Here is a 20,631-nt window from a genome sequence, read left to right as displayed (position 1 = left end):
CAACATGATTTTCTTTCACAAGAAACCCCTATGGCTAAAATGGCCATCAGAGCTTTCTTGCGCAAGACAGCATCTACACTGTCATGGACGCTCTTGCGCAAAAGCACGTGGCAGTGTGGACGTGCTCTTGTGGAAGACCTTTTGCACAAGAACTCTTGTGCAAGAAGCCTGCAGTGTAGACGTAGCCCAAGTGATAGGGTCTTCTAAATTAGCTGTTACTATTCAGGAAAGAGATCCTTAAAGTCATTATGGCTGAAAACATTTGGGCTGTGTCTAGACTGGCAAGTTTTTCCGGAAAATCAGCAGCTTTTCTGGAAAAACTTGTCAGCTGTCTACACTGGCCACTTGAATCTCATGTAAAATCATCAGTGCTTTTCTGGAAAAACTATGCTGCTCCCGTTCGGGCAAAAGTCTTTTTCCGAAAGACTTTTGCCCAAAAGGGCCAGTGTAGACAGCATAATACTGTTTTCCGCAAAAAAGCCCCGATCACGAAAATGGTGATCGGGGCTTTTTTGCGGAAAACCGCGTCTAGATTGGCCACAGACGCTTTTCCGCAAAAAGTGCTTTTCCGGAAAAGCATCCTGCCAATCTAGATGCGCTTTTCCGAAAATGCTTTTAACGGAAAACTTTTCCATTAAAAGCATTTTTGGAAATTCATGCCAGTGTAGACGTAGCCCCTCTGAATGTGTAGTAGCTGTCAAAAAATAGGAATCATTAGAGAAAAGGATAGTTTGTAAGATGGGAAATATAAGCTATTATACACATTTGTGATATTCCCCCCTCTTGAATGCTGAATGCAGTTCTGGTCTCCCATCTTATGTATACAATTTGGTACAGAAAAGTACAGAGAAGGGCAACAAAAAAATGAGCAGAGGTTTGGAACATCTCTGAGGAGTGACTGAAAAGGCTGTTCAGATTAGGGAAGAGACAACTAAGAGGGGGTTGGGGCGAACAGGATATCATGAATGATGTAAAGAAAGTGGATGGGGGGGTTATTTACAGGTCACTGGGATAGGCAGTCTTTTAGGGGAGGTTAAATTAGGAAAGTCAGAGGACTTTAGGGGGTGAAAAAGGAGGCTGATGACAGACTGGAAAGCCGGACTTGAGTCTAAAAAAGTGGGAAGAAAAAAGAAATGAGTTTCCTTCATAAACACTCAGGACTGGATTTTAATGGTGTTTTGCCTGTCACCCTACCCCTCCATGCCTGGCCAGCTGAACTTACAGATGACAGTCTGGCTGAGTACAGTTCGTGCCCCCAGAGGATTTTCCAACAAGCCTGTGGCATATTGACACTGTCCACCTCTCACCCTGCCCTCTGAGGCCTCCCTCTGAGCGTCACTTGGAATCCACACTTTGGAGGAGTATGCCTTCCCTTTCTGTCCCCTCTCCCCCCTGGCATGTCCTTATGGGCTCCACCAAAATGTTTGAAAACCTGGCTCCCCAGAGCAAGGCCTGCTGAAAGCACTGCTCCTCTTCTGTTCACACTGTCTTGTCTGAGAGAGGGCTGCGAGCAGGGCAGCGTGAGAGGCAGTCACTAAGGTTCGGGTCTGTTTGAAAATGGCTAGGTTTGTGTCATGATTGTGTCACACTATGGACAAGACCTAAACCTGTTCTGGAAACTTAGCGTTGCTGCACATTGCAGAGGCAAGTCATTGCAAGAAGATCAGCTGGGAGGGTGTTGCTCCCTGGGCGTAAAAAACAGGCCTTGTAATTAACTCACCCCACCTTTGCATGTCAACAATAATGTGCAGCAGTTATGGAAATCGTGTTCATCTGCATAATGGCTGCTCTGGAGAGGAGGCGGGGAAATGAAAATGGTTTAGTACTCCTTGTGTGAGCAGAAGAAATGCATTAGTGCAGTGGTCCCCAACCTTTTGAGGTTGTCGGGCGCCAGGGGGCGGGGACACTTGCGTGCCCGGCGGCGGCCCGCCCCCCATAGCCGCATGCCCGGAGGCGGGGCCCCTTCCAAGGGCTGCGCGCCCGGGGCCGGCATTCCCCCCCCCCCCCCCGCGCGCCCAGGGCCGGCGCTCCCCCTCCAAGGGCTGCGCGCCTGGGACCGGCGCTCCCCCCCCGCAAGCGCCGCACGCCCAAACTGGCGCTCCCCCTTCTCCCCCCGCAAGCGCCCGTGCTGGGGACCACGGCATTAGTGTCTTCCAGGACTCAAACGTAATCCCAGAGCATCCTGTTTCTGTCTGCAGAGATGCGACAGACACGTTATTAAGCCACACTTAATAATGGATAGTGGTGAAGACTGAGCTTGAAGGCAGTGTAGGGATGCAGAGAGAATCCTGGTACCAGGCTCTGGGGTAGGAAACATCTGCCAGAGCTTATCAACAGCATCGGCTGTGATTACGCTGGCAAAAACTTGCAATTCACCACTTGTACAACTCCAGGAGTGTTAACAGTAGCAGGAATCATTATCTCATGGTGGAAAAACTGCCTGTCCACAGTCTACAAAACAGCTGATGTCACTGCTTCAACATATGGTGAACTTGGAGGTACCAGGTAGGGTTGCCAGATGGTTGAAACAAAAATACTGACCCCCCCCCCCCCCCAAAAAAAACCCCAAACAAACCACCGGGTTTGTTTCAAAAAATTCTGTTGAAGGAAAAAAAAAGGGGGGGGGGGGGAGAGACCAAAGTTGTTGAGCCAAAAAAAAAGGACTCCAAGACTTATTAAGCAATAAAAATAAAACAGCATGTCCCCTTTAAGAGTGAGTGCAGGGATAGAAACAGGGGAAGAGTTGAGTACTAAGACCTGGGGGAAGCAAGCTTCCCCTTGGTCAGTAGCCATTTTGTGCTGGCAGCCTTGCGGAACCAGGTAACCCGGGGGGGAGGGCGGAGGCTGGGGATGTTGGGAGCCAGGGGAGCTCTCGGGGAGGGGGGGGAGGCTGGCACTGAGTGTGTCATAGGGTTGCCAGGTGCCTGGCATTTTCGTCTCCTGGCTGGGGGAAAAAAATCAGAAAATACCAGACATCTCAGGTGTCCGGTATTCTCTGAATTTTTTTTACCGGACAGGAGGTGAAAATATCGGACTGTCCGGGTGAATACTGGACACCTGGCAACCCTAAGACTTGTTTGTGCATCTGACAACTTACTTTGTACTCTCCTTTGCTGAATGTTGGCTTTTAACTGGGCCATCCGGCCATTCAAATGAACACCTTACTGGGGGAGGGAAGGGAGGTTTCATACCTTGGCTGCTATTTGGCTGGAGGAAGGGCTAGATACCAGTGTGCATTGTGTTTTTTTCCATTGCAAAGATGCAACATTCAAAAGGAGATGTGAATGTGTACAAAGTTCATTGCAGAGAAATCCTAAAATCACAGGATCTGACTTATCCCAGTGGTGGGATGTTCTTCTGGCTTTGCTTAGCTACGGATATATTTGGAAATGTCTCCTTCCTCCCACAATCCTCTGGAGAACATGAGAGAGAATTCCCTTCCTGGTAAAAATGGCTCCTCTCCTACCTGCTGATAGCTTTCGAAAAGGAAACCCCACTTTTTCCTTTTTAGAAAACAGGAGGCAGGAAGAAGGAGATACAGTAGTTTATCCAGCCCAGAAGAGCTCTGGATAAGCGCCGAAGTTTCTCACTTACTAACATAAATGATCTAACAAAAAATACTACCACACCCCTCGTGTCCCTCTTGTAAGAGGAAGCTTTTTTTTACCTTGACAAACTTGTCAGGGGAGTGACTTGTTGACCTTCGTTCTGTCTTTGTCAGCCACAAGCTTTAGTGCAGAGGCTGCTCCACTGCCTGGGACCTTGGGGTCTGTCCCCTCACTGCTGTGGATACCATCTACATCATGGGTTCCCAAACTGGGGGGCCTGCAGAAATTCTGGGGGAGGGGGGCGCAAGGCAACCTAGCCTCCCTTCCTTCCTCCCTCCCCCCCCCCAATCAAGTTTTGCTGTCCCGGTCAGTTCCTTTTTGCTCAACAACTTAGAGAGAGAAAGAGAGAGAATATTTTTCAAAAATCATAAAGGGGGTCTGATGCCGAAAAGTTTGTGAACCACAGATCTACATGTTTTGTTAGTCTTTAAAGTGCTACCAGACTATTTGTTGTTTTTTGAGTGAGTCATTCACTCACTGCTGGCTCCCTGGCTTTCAGCTATGAGTTATCAGCCAGTTATTTCTGCCATGCCCCACCCATCTCACCGGATTGGTAAATTCAAATAAACACTGGGAAGCATGTCAGGGCAGGATGAATAATTCTCATGTTTATCAGGTGGCCCTTCTGTGATGTCATGTAGGCAGAAATGCTTCCTCTCTGATTTAACCCCATGCATGTTCCTTCAGACTGCACACTTGACAAGAGCCATGTCATTGTGGGACAGATGAGATCCCTTGTCAGCAGATCCACAAAGGAGAGAGGGGAGAGCTGTAGCTCGTCAGATCTTATTAGGGCACCTGGCAAAGCTGCCTCCCTTATCTTCTGGACTGGAAGTCACAACTCCTGCATTCTAATCCTGGCTCTGCTACTGGTCTACTGTGTAACCTTGGGCAAGTCCTTTCCTGTGCCTGTAAATGGGGATGATACCTACACTTAGTATCTATCCAGCCCCCCTTTATAAGGTCTTACACTGCACTTTATCTGTAGACTGTAAGTGCTCAGTTGCTGGTTCCCCTCCCTTTGCACATCCTCTGTGGAAGTCTCTAATTCAGATCAGAATTGTATAGCAGTCCACCAGCACTCTTCAGGCTCAGTTTCGTTAGTGTTCTAAGTAAAATATAGCCATTAAATGGCACGTGGTGCTCTGATATGCCAAAGCCACATGTTCAAGCCTTGAGGATGTGCAGGTTTTGGTGGGGAGGGTTTCCAGATTGACTCTGTATTAGGCGGAGAATGAGTGACAAGTGCAGGAGGGTGTGGGAGTCTACCCCTGGAGTGGAGTTAGTCCAGCCCAAGGTGAGGGAAGATTATGCAGTCTTTGTCTCGTGTGATCAGTCCAATATTGAACTATTCCAGCTCCGCTTTTCAGAGGCACCTGCTGGAGCAACCCTGATCCTTCAAACACTTTCAGGGAGCGGTAACTAAGTCCATTTTAAACTCTTCTCTGAGACATGGGGCTGGCAATGCTGAGAACCCAACCATCCAAAAGCAATGGCTCAGGTCCCCCCGACCACAAGAGTGTGTTAAAATTAATCATTGGCGCGATCTTTATTGGCATTCTGGCTTTTGAAACTTGAGCTCTTCTCTGGACCACTATTGAGAACTGAAAGTGGAGGGTCCCTTGTAACCACCAGGCTGCAGGAGCTGGGGCTTTAAGACAAATAACAAAGCTCATGAGACTTGTGGTAAAATTGCAAGAGTCAGAGATACAAACCTTTTAATCCAAGGGCAGATCCCACAGTTCAGACCATGGGGGGGGGGGGTCGATTCTGTTGCCCCTTGAATGTGGAAACCAATTGGGCCGTGATATCACTGGCTGGTTCGGAGCAGTCACAAGAGCTGCTTGTGAAGTACAATCCAGGTGGGGTTTGGCATGATCCTCATGTTGAAATGTCTACAGGCTGGCCTGCTGTCTCCATGCACAGCTTGCTCTTTCCTTCCAGGTAGAAGTTTCTCTAGAATGGTGCCAGAGCAGCAGTAGTGTGGGCTTGAGTGTAAATATGTTGAATCTTGGCATTTGTTATGCTGCAGTGACTGATGGGAAAGTTAGACACTGGGCTGTAATCTCCTGTCCCTGGGACACTAAATAACACCTCAGTGCATAGGAGTGGTGCTGTGATGACATGCAGATAAACACAGCAGCTGTTTAATACTCTCCAAGCTGTCCTGTGTGCTGGCTGTCCCTGTGCAGTGGTGTACTCCCTCCTTCTACCAGCCCAATACTGTGTTTGAGCTGGTGTTACTGAGCGAGATTAGGATCTTAAATACATCTCTGTAGAATACACATGCCATCTATTGAATCGGATTTTATCTTCAGTGCAGAGTGTAGCAACCCAAAACAGTGTGTATTGTGCCAGTACATTATGAAGCTTACATCTCAGAGAAGGGGATTGGAGGGGGGTGGGGTGTGTGTGTGTGTGAGAGAGAGAGAGAGAGAAAAGAGCTTTGGCGCATGGAAAGTACCCAAGTCCAAAGTACTGTATTGGTGGTTGTCCCTCACCTTATCTAGAGGGGAATTCCACTCAGGATTCCTTTGTGGCTTGGAGTCCTTCCCAGCTTTTCCTCCAGCATTTCAGAAAGCAGCATGGCAACGGGTCTGGTTCCCTGGCTACCCACCTGCCTAGCTTGGAAATGAGTCTGGAAAGGTCCCAGGAGTCTCCTTTTGCTGCCCTTGCTGGGAAAGCATAGCTGCATTTTGTAGGTCTGTGTCCTTACTTCTGCTTGGCAATCATTTGGGGTGGAAAGTTAAATGACTGTGTGACCTGAAACCATGGCAGCTTTAATTTTTTCAGCATGGCCTTTTCATTATCTGCTATTTGTAGTTTTAGAGCAGAATGACTCACCTGACCCTTTTTGGCATAAATATTTGTGGCTGGACTCTGTTACCACCTGGAAGGTACGTCTCTCCCAGATGACCAAAAGCACCAGCTATTGGCACTGCCTGTGAACAAGCAAATACCATCCAATAGCTTGGAAGTGCTGTCATTTATCAGGTGTTTATAATCTCTCTCGTGGTGGAGCCTGTCTTGAATGTGTCATGTAAGTATGACAGTGGTATAAACAATAAAAAGCAACAGGTGTCTGGGAGGGAAGAGACAGCTGGCTACTTAGTTTTTAAGTGTATGAACCACATAGTCTAAGGATCAGAGCCCCAATGTGCTGGGTGCTGCACAAACAGCATAAGATGATGTGCCTTCTGCAAGAACTTTTAGAAGCATCTCTGATTCTGCGGCTGTCCGTCTGTGGCTATCATTAGCTCTCTGTTGCATGGTTTAATGACCATGAGTCTCTGGTCTCTGCACTCTTTCCTGCCTTAGTAAGCTCCACACCATCTCTTTCCAAAGCAAGTTGGCTTGGTTGATATGACTGGGCAATTGTTTTTTTATGCACTAATGTGTTGCAGAGAGATGTGTAATCAGTAGCACTGGGCAGGACGTGGAAGTTTTAAAACAGAGTGGGAGAGAAGTTTTCTTTCCTACTCCTATTGTAAAAGAAACTGGTTTCCCTGGCAGGTGTGTGCATTGAGGAAATTCATACTTTTGCTCTGAACAATTGTCCTCCATTTACAGCAATATGCATTCACTTGTCACTCAGCCTCACTAGTTTTTCACCTCCCTAGTGTGCCAACCGTGCTCCGGTTCTGGGATGATGCAGTGAGCACTGAGACACTGTGTAGGACAGAGGTTGGGTCCTAATTTTTTATTTTTTCCCTACCAAGAAACTGGGAAATTTGGCTGGGACTTCTGGTCCCAATTCTGCAGCTTCAAAGATTCCAATATTGAGCTGATTACAAAACCATCCCCTATCATGCTGCTCCTAAGGAGAAGCTTTCCCTGCCCCATGGCAAGAGGGTAGAGCATGTGATGAAAGATCACAGCAGTGGAATGGTAACAGCCATAAGGGAGACTGACCAAAGAAGACACATGTACCAGTGAGAGGGTTTTGCTGGAACAATCTAAAGCTGACACCGTGCCCTACAGAGTTGCTTGCCCATGGGACATGCATGAGTATTGCCCCACTAGTGTAAAGTTGCGGCAGCCTGCAGATTATGTTGTAGGACCTGGAGGTCCCTCTCGGGATGGGGGATGCATTGTACTAAGTGCAGTGCATGAGAGGTAGGCAGGAAATGGTTTTCCTGTTCTACAAAAACTGTTTGAGACTTTTTCTGTTCTGCATCCAGTCAAAACTGAGACCTTCCTTTTATAAGAGAGTGACTGATCCATTCCAGCCAGAATAGCCATTAGCCCGGTGGGCAGGGCACTTCCCCTGAAATGTACGAGACTCAGATTCACATCTTTGCTTTGCCATTCTCCCACATCCACAGTGAGTGCGCTAACCCCCAGGCTTTCGGGGCTTTTGTGTTTTGACCAGATATCCATCCTGGCCCTGGGAAACCTTTCCTATCTAAAGTTTCATCAAGACTTGTATGCTCCCACAATACGTTTATGGCAAATCAGAATATTTGCATTAGAAAACAAGTTTTATGGAAAATTCCAATCAGCTCTAAGGATGTAAAATCTGGTGTAATTGATTAACTGGTTAAACATATTTAATTGTTTGACTGATGGGGGGGGCGCCTGCTTGCAGGGCACCCCAACCTGCCAGGGACAGAGGCTGCACCTACCAGGATGGCGGAGCAGCCCCTACTTGCAGGGCAGGCTGGGGTGCCCCACAGGCACTCCCTGTCTGCAGCGCCCCCACCCCACCCCCCATGCTGCACGGTGCTGGCATAAGCACCTTTAACCACATCCCTCATCAGCTCTACTTTGCCTGAACTGATGTCTGGCCAGTAGTTGGCTGATTTGGCCTGAATTGCTGAGGGAATCATTTGCCATTGTGTGTTCTGCTCATGAGCTTGGTGTGGATGCATTCTTGTCCTCCCCTGCCGACTCCCCCAGATATGTCCCAGGCCAGGCTGTCAGTTGGTTCCATGTCATTAGTTCTTTTCAGAGGCTGTTAAACAGAGGTGGTAATTTGTGTCATTCATACCCTACTTGTGAGTTGAAATGGTGCCAGATTTAAACGTGCCAGGTAAGGATTAGGTGAGCATGCGAGCGCCAGGCATTTATCATACAGAGATGTCTGTCGCTGATGCTGAGTTGTTATAGCTGTTGTGCTGTATTACAAAGATGCCCGGAAGACTTCAGAGGTTTTCTCCAGCAGCTCTGTGTAATTCCCAGGGAATAGGCTCAAATATTTGCCTTTCAGAAACCGAAAATCCTGTTGGGTTGAATGAAACTCATGGCTGGCACAGAAGCAAAGCGCACAACCTACGCTCCTGACCGCCTAGTATTTAAAGGTCAAATCTGCTCAAGGGCACTTCCACTCTTCTGGAGCAGCTCTGACTTTCCAGCCCCTCCCGGGAACAGGTCAGTTTGTGATGCATATGAAGGGTGAGGTCTCTAGGAACTGGCTACTAGGAGTCCTTTCAGTTACTGAACAGTTAAACTCCCTGGTAAACACGGGGTCTAACATTGGAATGTGGGGAGGAAACTCTATGAAAAGCAGTTACTACAGTACTTGGCTTTTTTGTACTGCTGTAATGTCCAGCGGTCCCAACCAAAACTAGACCCCTCTTGTGTTAGGCACTGCGCATACAGAGTCTGCTCCAGTGAACTTAAAGTCTACACAAAAGGGATGGGAAATAGAGAAGGAAGGTAACTTGCTTGAGGTTTAGAGCAGGTCGGCAGCCCTGCCTACTATAACCATGGAGTTCTGATTTCCGTTTGAGTCGCTGTCTACTAGACCGTACTGCCTCAGAGCTAGTGCATCAACACATGTCCTGCAGAAATGCTGAAACCAAAACAGCTTGGGTACCTGGACTCCCTCCTTCCTGAACTCATTTGTGTCGCTGCTGCTGATCTGCAAGACATGGGGTTAAGTTGGCATTTCCTGGTTCAGCTAGCCTATTTGTGTTTAAAAGAAAAAAACAAAGACTATCCCAGTTTGCTGAGCAAACAATAAGACTTCCAGGGGGGCCTTCCTTTACACTTGCAAATCATGGCCTCTTGCATTATGCTTTCTCAGCAGGCTGCCTCTAATAAACTGGGCTACCCTTGATTGCTGAGAGAGATCTATCTTTGTGTGATTGGGGCTTGGTTCTTCCTGGGAAGTGCCTGAGGGGGGAGAGATTAATTGCAAAACAGGACTTTATTCTCTACCTTTGTATCAGCTGGAATCTGGATGCAGGAACTCTGAAGAACACCAAGTAAAATCTCAACTCCTTTATTTTCCTCCCTCTCCCTAGCTTGCTGAAGGATTGTCCCTTCACCCTGTACTGATTACCCTCCGTTCATGGTAACAGCTGACTTTTAATTAGCTGCCTCTTATTCTACATCCACAATCAATTCTTGGCACAGCTGTGTTGGCAGTTGCCTGGCTTGTGGGTGGAAATGAGTGTGCCTGCACTCAGTTAATCTTGTTTCTTCCAGGGAAAATTGGTTGAGGCCCCTTTGAAAATTTGCCGCTCTCCCTCCCCCCCCACAAGATCGTCATACCTGAAGGGATACAGCACGGTGGCAAGCTTTCATTTTCTCTCTTGAGTGACTTTTTAGGTGACTCTTTGTTCTCTTGTGCTGGAGGGACAGGGACTGCAGTTGTAGGCTATTTTAAACCTTGGAGTTTAAAATACCTACTTCCTGGAACCACAGGTTCAAATTCTTGTGATGGGGTCAGTGCAACCTCTTGTCCTTTCAAGATCCTTAGAGTTTCACTTGGACCTAGTGTTTCTTCACTCTCAGTGCAAGAGGAAGGACATATGCTGTCCATGCTGCAGTCTGTTATACTGTCACTATTGAGGTATTGTGAAACCTTTCTTGTAGAGCCAGACTTGAAATATCAAAGATCTCAATCATAAAAAAAAACCCTGCTGTTCTGAAAAGCAGTAACTTCTTTGTGCAGGGGAGTAGCAAGGGGCAAAAGCAAATCTCCTTTTTCACATCTCACCTTTAAAGTTGAGTTGTAGGTATACTGGTGGTAGAACAGAAGGTATAAAGAGCTGGTGGAAGTAACATGTCATGGTGCCTTAGTCAGTGCTGTCCTCTTCTGTCCTAGAAAGTTGCTGCATCTCCTAACTCACTAGGAATTGCACTCCAAGCTCATCACCAGCCTGTGCTTCCAGGATTAACCCCCCGGGAATGCTCAAATCAGTGTCCAAATGCATCCAGCGCTGTTCCATTTGCTTAGAGCAAGGCTCACTGCCATATGAATCTCTGCATTGGGTCACTTCATTGGCTACAGTGCTGGTGTAAATGGAAGATGCTAGCAGCACAGTTAAGTCCTTCCAGTTGGTTCTTCCAGTGCAGAGGTGGGCAATAATTTTTAACAGGGCCACTCCAAGAGTTTGGAAATTGTTTGAGGGCGGCACTCTTCTATAATATTAATGGAGGAAGTGCAGAGTCTGGGATGGAGGTTGGGTGAAGGAGGCAGTTGTGACCTAGGACGCAGTGGTCTAGATCAGTGATCCCCAACGCAGTGCCCGTGGGTGCCATGGCGCCTGCCAGGGCATTTATGTGTGTCTGCAGAGTGACCAGGGACGGCCCAAGTCATTCTTGCGCCCTGGGCACGCGGCTCATGCGCAGCCCCGCTCCTGGGCACATGAGCAGACCTGCCCCCGGCCGTGTGGTGCATGCGTGGCCCCACCCCCGGGCACATAGCACACAAGCGGGCCCGGCGCACGAGCGGCCCAGGCGCCCGGCAGCACCAAAAGATTGGGGACCACTGGTCTAGATTGTAACTTAGGGCAGGAGGGGATTGTGATGGATCTGGGAGGGGATATGGGTGCAGGAGTGGGGGAGGAGGCTTGGGTATGTGGAGGCAGGCTCTGGCCAGGAGACTTACTAGGGTGACTGCCTGCCTGCCCGCCCGCTCTGCCCCCGCACAGGCTGCGCGTGTGTGAATAACCAAGGCTCGAAAAACTATACAATCTACTCACCTGTGGCGAGTAGATTTCAGCCACGCGTCCTGTTCGCGGCATACGCAATGCGGTTCTTGCACATGCGCAGTACGGGGCTGGCGAGTGGTTTTCGCCACCGTTTGTCAAGCCCTGTGAATAACTATAAGCTGGAGGGGACAGGGCGTGGTGCCTGCGGCAGCCTGTTCAAACGGGCAGCACCCGTTGGCCAGTTTCTGGCCAAAAACCAGCCAACGGGATTGTACCGGGTGGGGGCAGCTCATGAAGCCTTTTCCCCCTCTTGGGACTCTTGAAAGAAAAATGGTTGACAGCTGGTTCTCTGAGTGGCATGTGGGTTGGGCGAGACAAGCAGGGAGCCTACCTGGGGCTCCCCACTAGGTCCGTGGGCCGGATCAGTGGCCTGGCGGGCCGCATTTTGCCTAGGCCTGTCCCAGTGCATTCATGCAATGCTCTTATACGCCCATCAGCGATCACCCCACATAGTCGCCTGTGCATGTGACTTGGGCTTCTGCAGCTTCTATAATTTTAAGTGCAATAGAATAGATGCAGTCTATTTAGCTTCTCAAAGAGGATGTTAAGTGGTAGCTGCATCACAGTGTATATGTGCCTGTCATTAACACTAGCCAGGCAGATGCTCTTTACTGTAACACCCCAAAGCAGAATGTGAGTTCTCATGACTAGAAAGTGAAGGTTGAAAAATTCACACTGGAAACAAGGGGCACACTTTCAACAGGGAGAGGCACCCCCTAAGCCACTGAACCAAGGAGTTTGTTCAGTTCCCCGTCACTTGAAATGTTTAAATCATGATTGAGTGTCTTTACAATCTATGCTGTCGCTTAGTTAGTGGTTACTGGACTTGAGGCAGGAATTGCTGAGTGAAATTCTAAGGCCTATTGTATGTTGGAGTAGTTGACCACACTGGGCCTTCCAGCACTTAAAAATCCAATGTCCAGCATCTTGGCTTTCAACGAATAAAGACTCTCTTTTATGCTAGACCGATTGCTCTTAATGTAGTAAGAGATCTGCTTTTGTGTACTCTGAAAAATTCCACTTCTGTGGTTCATGTTCCGAAATAGGCACAGTGCCAACCAGCCATGGATTTACCCCACATCTGTTTCTCTTGGGGAACTTTGGAGTAAGCCCAGCGCTCTGGTACCGCAGTCCTTGGAGGCTGTGTTCTATATCAATGTTTCTCAACCAGTGGTACGAGCACCCTCAGGGGTACTTAAGAGAAGTCTGCGGGGTATATCAACACAACTGAAATTTGAAGAGAACTGAATTTTTGTATTCAGTTTTACAGCGCTTTATTATTTTTGAACTTTTTACACCCAAAAATTTCATCTCCTGCCCGGCTACAATTAAGTTGTTGAAACAAATGTGTTGCAATGGTAGAAAAAAAATTGTCTGAAAACTGTAGGACAGGTATTGGGGGTACTTATTTTTTTTTTTTTTTTTTTTTTTTTTTTGGAAAAGGGGGTGCTTTATAAAAAAAAAAAAGGTTGCGAAACACTGTTCTATATGTTGTAATTGGGCTCTCAGCCATGGTGGTGCATCTTTACATGGTATTAGGGATGTAAACCCCCATTTAATTGGCTAACCAATTAAAGGGAGGGCTGGGTGGAGATGGCTGTGAGCGGGGAGGGGTGGGGGCCTCTCTGGTTAACCGTGGGTTAACTGATGGTTAACCATTACCCTTTCACATCCCTGCATGTTATAGCTGTTTAATTGCGAAGTGGTGTCTTCCTGTGGCTCTGTAGGCTTCAGACTACTGTTCAGTCTGAAACTCACTGACTCAGAGCTGTTAGCTGATTGAGTTTTCCATGTGACTAGTATTGCATATTACTGGCTTTCACTTAACTGACTCTAATCAATGACTAATTTGATTTGGCTCTTTTCCAACCTGTTGCTGCCACTTAGCCATTTTTTATGGGACTGCTGCTTAGTTCTTTTCTGTCTGGCTTGATTCATGGTCACAACATCCATTAGCACTTCAGATTTCAACTTCACACCTCACTTTTCCCTTTTCTTTCCTGCCTGGAAAAGTACCAGCATGCTCTCTCTCCTCCCTCCTCTTTGTCCCTGCAATATCACTACAGTTAAATTCATTTGACTTAAAGTAGAGCAAAGAACCAAGATAGCGAAATTTCATCATACAACCTTAAACTGTATTAACCATTGTCTTCTGCTTCCTCTGATCACTGTTCTGCCATGGACCTGAACGCTGCAAGAACCATAGTTAGTGGCAGCTGTGAAACATACAGCTTGACTTTGTGGTCAGGAAAAATAACAGGATACAGCTGTTATGGGGGGCTGTTTTAACCTACCATCTAAGAGGATTAAGTCATAATTTCTTAGCAAGACTGATATAGAAGGAAATGTCCAATGTGGGTGGCTCATCACAGATTTTTATGGCTGCTTAAATTGGTTATAAGGCCCTTTCTACAGAGCAGTCCTCTCATGGGTCCTGGTTACAACCTAGCTTTCCCTCAGAATAATCAAAGCATGGTTTGCATTTGGCATACAGCAGTGGTTCCCATACTTTTCGGCATCACGCCCTCTTTCTGATTTTGAAAAACCCTACCCCCCCCCCCCGCCTTAGCAGCAAAACTAATTGAGCCATCCTCCCACCCCCCCCAAGGAACTGACCAGGGCTGAAAAACAAAAATAGCAGCAAAACTTAGGGGGGCAGGATTGACTGGCGGGGGGGGGGGGGGGGGGGCTGGGTTGCCTCGCACCCCTCCCCCCCGGAATTTCTTCATGCACACACCCCAGTTTGGGAACACATGGCATACAGCAACTTTGGACGTTCCCCATGGGTTGCGTAAGAGCATTCAGATAGGGCTGAACCCTCAAAGACCCATCTCTATGACAAAGCTGTCACACCTGGTGGTGTTGTGAGGGCATTAGCTTGTGAACTTTTAGGGGAAGAAGCTGTCTTGTAAACCTTCCTCTTGTGAGAAGGGATTTGAATACTTACCGCTGGGGAAACTGAGACCCTTCAGTGAGTACCTCAAGGCAGAGCCAGGACTAGCTCTTGGTAGTCAAGCATTGAAGATGACTGCCACTGTAGAAGTCTCCTACCCATTTGAAGTTCACTCTAAATGCCTCAGGATTGAGGAGCACACAAGATCACTGGCAAATCTCAACTATTCAATGTGGCTGGCAGGTGGTAACTTGCCTGCCAGTTCTAGGCAGTGGTGCAGTGGGGATGTCATGCACACAGAGGCAAAAGCAAAATTTGCACCCCCCCAAGCATTTGCTCCCCCCCCCCAAACTCTGGAGCAGCTGGACAGTTATGTGGCTGTAGCCCTGGGAAGTCAGGGATAGCAAAGAGCTGACCTGCTGAGCCTTCCCCATCCTGTCCTCCACTCTCAGCAACAGCTCACCTTCCATCAGTATGCTGCTGCACAACTCTGCAAAGGAGGTGAGCAGGCAGAGAAAAGTTAACACAATTTTTAGCAGCTAAATTGGCTCCCCCCTAGTGTGGCACTTGTGGGTAACTGCCCTTCCCATCCCTCCTCGCTACGCCACTGGTCCTAAGTATCTGGGGAAAAACAACCCCACAAGGAAAATGTCTGTCTGGATCTGTGCAAGTGTTTTCACATGAAAAAACTTCCACAAGGAAAATGTAAAGTAAATGGGGAGGCAAGTATCATTAAAAACCTAGCAAAACAGCATGGGAAGGGAACTAAGAATTCCTAGATATGGGGCCCTCTATAAAGTCCTGCCTGGTGTAATCTGTTCTGAACAGAGCAGGAAATGAGGAGCCTGATGACTGACTACTGTGTATAGGAAGGGGGTGGTGCTAAGCTGAGAAACACCAAGCAAAGTTTCATTTGACTAATAGGGGGTCAGTTCCCTGTGAAACTCTTGAACAAAGAAGGGGTTGCGTGGGAGGTAGGGATGCAGAACAGGAAATTCCACTTGGCAGCTCATAGAAACTAAATGCAGGACAATGTAGCACTTTAAAGACTAACAAGATGGTTTATTAGATGATGAGCTTTCGTGGGCCAGACCCACTTCCTCAGATCAAATAGTGGAAGAAAGTAGTCACAACCATATATACCAAAGGATACAATTTAAAAAAATGAACAAATATGAAAAGGACAAATCACATTGCAGAACAGAAGGAGGATGCGGGGGGGTGGGAAGGGGGAGGAAGGAAGGTAAGTGTCTGTGAATTGCTGATATTAAAGGTAGGGAGAGTGGGATGTTTGTGAGTTAATGGTATTACAGGTGATAATTGGGGAAACTGTCTTGATAATGGGTGAGAAAGTTCAAAGACTTGTTAAGTCCCTGGTGGTAAGTGTCGAATTTTAACATGAATGACAGTTCAGAGGATTCCCTTTCAAGTGCAGATGTAAAAGGTCTTTGTAGCAGAATGCAGGTGGCTAAGTCATTTAGAGAGTGTCCTTTCTGGTTAAAGTGGCAAGAAACTGTTTTCTCTTTGTGATCTTGTCTAATATCTGTTTTGTGGGCATTAATCCTTTGGCGAAGTGTCTGAGATGTTTGTCCAATGTACATAGCAGACGGACACTTTCGGCACATGATAGCGTAGATTATATTTCTGGATGCGCAGGAATATGTGTTCTTGATCTTATAACTCACTTGGTTAGGTCCAATAATGGTATCAGCAGAATGAATATGTGGACAAAGCTGGCAACGGGAGAGCTCTCTTCCTTGTTCCCCTCCACTCCCTCCCTGCTGAGAGTGTAGCTGTCTCCTTGCAGATAACAGGTTTTGGTTCTGATAGTGTTCTTGCTCTTTCACTGACAGCTTTTTTTTTTTGGTCATTTTGTGGGGCCACTCCCTTCCTCTCTTTCGGTAACAGCTTTGCTGAATTGTTTTCTTGTGACAGAACAGTTGTGGAATGATGATGTCACACTTATTGGACTGTCTCCTACTGCAATATGTTCAAATTAGCTTCTCTATGCACCTTGTGCTGTGGATTGAAAATTAGCAGGGTAATGACTCTAGTGGGACAGACTCCTGGGTAATACTGATACGGACAGACACCTAGATAACTGTTTCAATGGGTGCCACTGGGGTGGGTCAGATCTCTAGAGAATTGTGTAGTTCAGCACAGGACTGGTGGCCTGTTGTATGGATGGTGTCTGGCTTTGTTACAAACTTGTTTGTGCAAGCTTAGGTAAGTCACATTGGTCTGGGATATTGGGGATCTGTTTTAGTAACGCCCCTAGGTGCTAAGCTCTGTACAGACTAGGGATGTTAAATATCAGTTAACTGAATAGTTGATAAACCTCATGAATTCTTCTTGGTTATTGGACTATATTCTATAGTATCCAGGGGTGGGACCCGCAGCCAGTGCTCTCCAGCCCGACTCCCAAGGAGCCCCCCACCACTCTGCTCTGCTGTCTCTGTATCAGATGCAGCAGCGCAGGCAGAAGCTGGTCCACAAGGGGAGCCAGTTTAAAAGACAGTCCCCTTTGCGGACCAGATGCCTGTCACCCCACACTGCTGCTGCCTCTGATACAGAGGCAGCAGTGCTCGGTGGCAGCAGCCCCCCTGTCCACGGTGGGTGTGAACTCCTGGACCCAGTGCGAGCCAGGCTGCTTGCCTGCCTAACACTTTAAATGCAGAACTGCAGAAGCAGTAGGTCCTTGACCTGGCATGAGTCAGGACTGAGCCAGGCTGCTGGCCAGCCTGCTAAAAAAATTTCTGATGCTGGGGGGTGGAGAGGAAATGTGTATAGTCTATAGCAGGGGTGTCCAAACTTTTTTCAAAGAGGGCCAGATTTGATGAAGTGAACATGCGTGAGGGCCGACCATTTTGCCTGACATTCTTTGAACCATTAAAATTAAATGCAAATTAACTATTTTATGCAAAGTTTATTGCAAACGGCATACTTTTCATTTTGTCACATGGATGACAAATCTAAACAGGTGTTAAATCACTCTGCCTTTCATATCTGAAGGCCAGATGAAAAAAAATCCAGGAAGCTGAAATATATGTCAGGAACATTGTAAAGTACATTACATATTATTGGTAATAAAGGTTGTCTGTCAACTTTTAAGTTAAAAAAATATGAACAGGAACATAACACCAAGTATACATGTTGTGTCCAAATATATTTATAACTGATTTAGACCAACTGACATTAACTGAGATTTTACAATGTATTCATATCAATACATATGGATTTGTTGGGGGCCATAAAAGATAGATATTGCCAAATAACCTGGGGGGCCGTATTAAACCGGAACACGGGCCACAATTGGCCCGCGGGCCGGACTTTGGACATGCCTGGTCTATAGCATTAACCTATTGGCTTTTGCTTTTTGGTTAAATGGTTAATTGACTACACTGTTACTTCTCCAGTACAAATATGGAAGAGACTATTCCTGCCCCAAACACCTGACGGTTGATGTACCTCTCTGCCTTCATTTCTGCCACTTGCTTACCCCATTCCAGTGGAGGTCCCCATCTCATTTGGCACTTGCTCGTCTTTGGAGCCAGAGACTCAGGCTCTCAGAGCATAATATAAAAGTGTGTGTGTGGGGGGGGGTGTTCCTGGCAAGACTCTGCCATTGGGGCTGGAAGCCATAATGCCCATCATACTGTATTTATAGCTCTGATTACTTTTCAAGGACAATAGGCACTATAAAGGTGCAGTAACACCTCTAGAAACTGTGATTGCATCAGCAAAAATGACCGGTACTATGACAAAGTGCAAAGATGACTGGGTGGAGCTATGGGCACAGAACAAACCTCCTCCCTGCTTTGCTATTCCTTGGAATATTTTATATCAGCCACCTCATGCTTCCTCAGTTAGGCTTCCTGCGTCTGCCTGCTGACTGAATAGGTCACTTCCAGAGATGGATTCCTGTTCTGTGCCTGGCGATGGTGCTTAGGCGAACAAGGACTCTGTTCCCTTTCAGAGGCAAAGAAGAGTCAGTGGGGCTTGCAGGGAAGCTAAATGGCAGCAGCCTCTGATACTTGGCCCAGTCAGGTCAGATGCCGGGCATGTTATCTGCTGCAGGAATGGAAAACCCTGCGAAATCTCAAAATTGAACTATTCTAAAAATAACTTGGAGTGGTCATAGTCGCAGGCCTGCGAGTTTCTTTGAGGCTCGAAATTCTTGCTGTTAGGAACTCTGACTAAGACACATTGTGTCACTTCATTCAGACACTCATTCTTCCAGAGATCAATCTGGCTTGTTGCTTAACCATGCCTCTGAAGCATTTGAGAAATCTGGGCTTGTGACACTCTTTTCTGTATGGCATATAAAGCAGGTCTGGAAAGATCTGTCTTCCTCCAACCCCCCCCTGCTTTGTACTTTTACCTTACTTAGTTGGGGATGTCAAGTATCGACCCCCTGCCCTCGGTTTTGCTGCAGGACTTTTAGAGGTCTCAGGCATTTGCTATGAGTTGTGTTAAGTGCAAGGCTAAGAATGTGGAACCTTTAACAGAGGCATCCTTTGTCCAAAATATTAGTCATAGATGCGGTGGGCCATGTGGTCTGCCTGCCTCCTGTCTTTGGAGATTCCCCTCCCTGAGGCAGAACCACTAGTTTGAAGACACTTCCGTTTGTTTGGGCTCTCTTTCCATGCATCGGAGATGAAAATCAGGGGTGGGCAAATTCCAGTCTGCAGGGTTATTCCCTGGCGGGCCACCGCTGCTTTGTTTACCTGCGGCTTTGCAGGTATCGGATGATTGTTGCTCTCGTTGGCTGCAAATCGCCATTCGCAGCCAATGCAAGTGTGGGAAGTGGTGCAAACTGGGTCGCCGCTTCCCACCACTCGCATTGGCTGCGGTTTGCAGACCGTGAGAGCTGCGATAGTCTGATACCTGCAGAGGCCCAGGGAAACGGAACGGAGGTGGCTCCCCAGGGACTAACTCTGGTGAACTGCCAGGGGTGAATTCTGGTATCTTGTCTTTCTGTTGTAACTGCTTTGGGGTGGGGATGTTAGCAGGTAAGATAAGCATCACCCTTCTGGTTAACCAGCGATGCAGCCTCCCCACCCCTGGGCCCTCAGTGCAGTGTGGTGGAGCCTGGCCTGGTGCAGTTGGTTCGGCTCTGCCGGGCCAGAACAGCTTCTGTTTGTCGGTAATGTGGTGGGCCTGGCCTGCGCAGCTCCCTGTAGGGTTGCCAGATGGTTTCAGCATACCAGACACACTTGTCATTACATCACAATCTACATTACATCTTATTTAGAAAATACCGGACATTTATATTTTCTCAACTTGTTTCCGGAACAGAGAGCTCAAATACTGGACTGTCCGGTTCAAAACCAGACACCTGGCAACCCTAGCTTCCTGCTCACAGCAGGGGGCTGCTGCAGCCCATCCAGGCTACACTGACCCTGGGCCCTGCCCACCCACTGTTTAAGCAGTTAATCGTAATATTTAACGGTTAACTGATTGAGATTTTACATCCCTACTTTGGGGCAGGGACTGTCTTCTGGACATGCATGGTGTCTGGTGTAGTGGAACTTTGCTCTGGCCTTAAGGCTACCGAATGCAAGCATTTAGCTTTTGTCTTAATAAAAGCCAAAGCTCAAAGCAGTCCGACTAAAAACCTCTTTCCCATAATTGCGTGTAGGCCCTTGACAGCTACTGTAAGCTTATGATTTTGAAGAAAATGAAGTAGAAAAGAATGTTTTGAAGTTGCTGCACTTTACTAGAAGATCTGAGGTTTAGCTTAACAGCTGGTCTGCTGGTTCTGGATCACGGGCTTACGTGGTTTGTAAACAAACATTTTAATGGCATGTTTTTTCCTTCTTCTAGGGTCCTTGATATCAGCCCAGATGAGCTCCAAAACCATTCAGGTCCCTGAGAATGAGGGTAAGTGGGGAGTGCTAAATTAATAGATTCATAGCTCTTCCCTGAATTAATTCCTGCTCAAACTAGAGCCAATCTTCTTTTAAAAAAAATCCGTTGACTTTAAAAATTGCCAGTGATAGAGAAGTTGTGTTGGTTGCTGCCCTGTGCAGTCAAGATGCAGTTTTGCCCATTGGGCTTTCCCAGTTGGAGAATGATCTCTGGATGAGAGCTGGTCAACACTGAACACTTTCCCCTGCTGTAGCTACAGCTCTCTGGGGGTGTGAAAATCCACTTTTCTGGAAGTCCTAGTTATGCCAACAGAAGT

General features: G+C 47.4%; 1 protein-coding gene across 2 annotated transcripts in view; it reads left to right on the top strand.

Moving 5' to 3' along the window:
* Window positions 1-20,631, top strand: part of F11R (F11 receptor) — a 73,712-nt gene that overhangs the window by 35,928 nt on the left and 17,153 nt on the right. For both annotated transcript variants that reach the window (XR_016347693.1, XM_006115220.4), the window contains exon 2: window positions 20,271-20,327. Coding sequence is in view for 1 of the 2 variants with exons in the window: in XM_006115220.4 (XP_006115282.4) it covers window positions 20,271-20,327 (57 nt within the window). In the remaining variant the exon portion in view is untranslated. The remainder of the gene's footprint in view (window positions 1-20,270; window positions 20,328-20,631) is intronic.

Source organism: Pelodiscus sinensis, chromosome 22 (genome assembly GCF_052426305.1).
Source record: "Pelodiscus sinensis isolate ZL-2025 chromosome 22, ASM5242630v1, whole genome shotgun sequence".
Taxonomy (NCBI): Eukaryota; Metazoa; Chordata; order Testudines; family Trionychidae; genus Pelodiscus; species Pelodiscus sinensis.
Note: the sequence above shows the minus strand (reverse complement) of the source record. Positions and strands in the feature narration are given on the sequence as shown.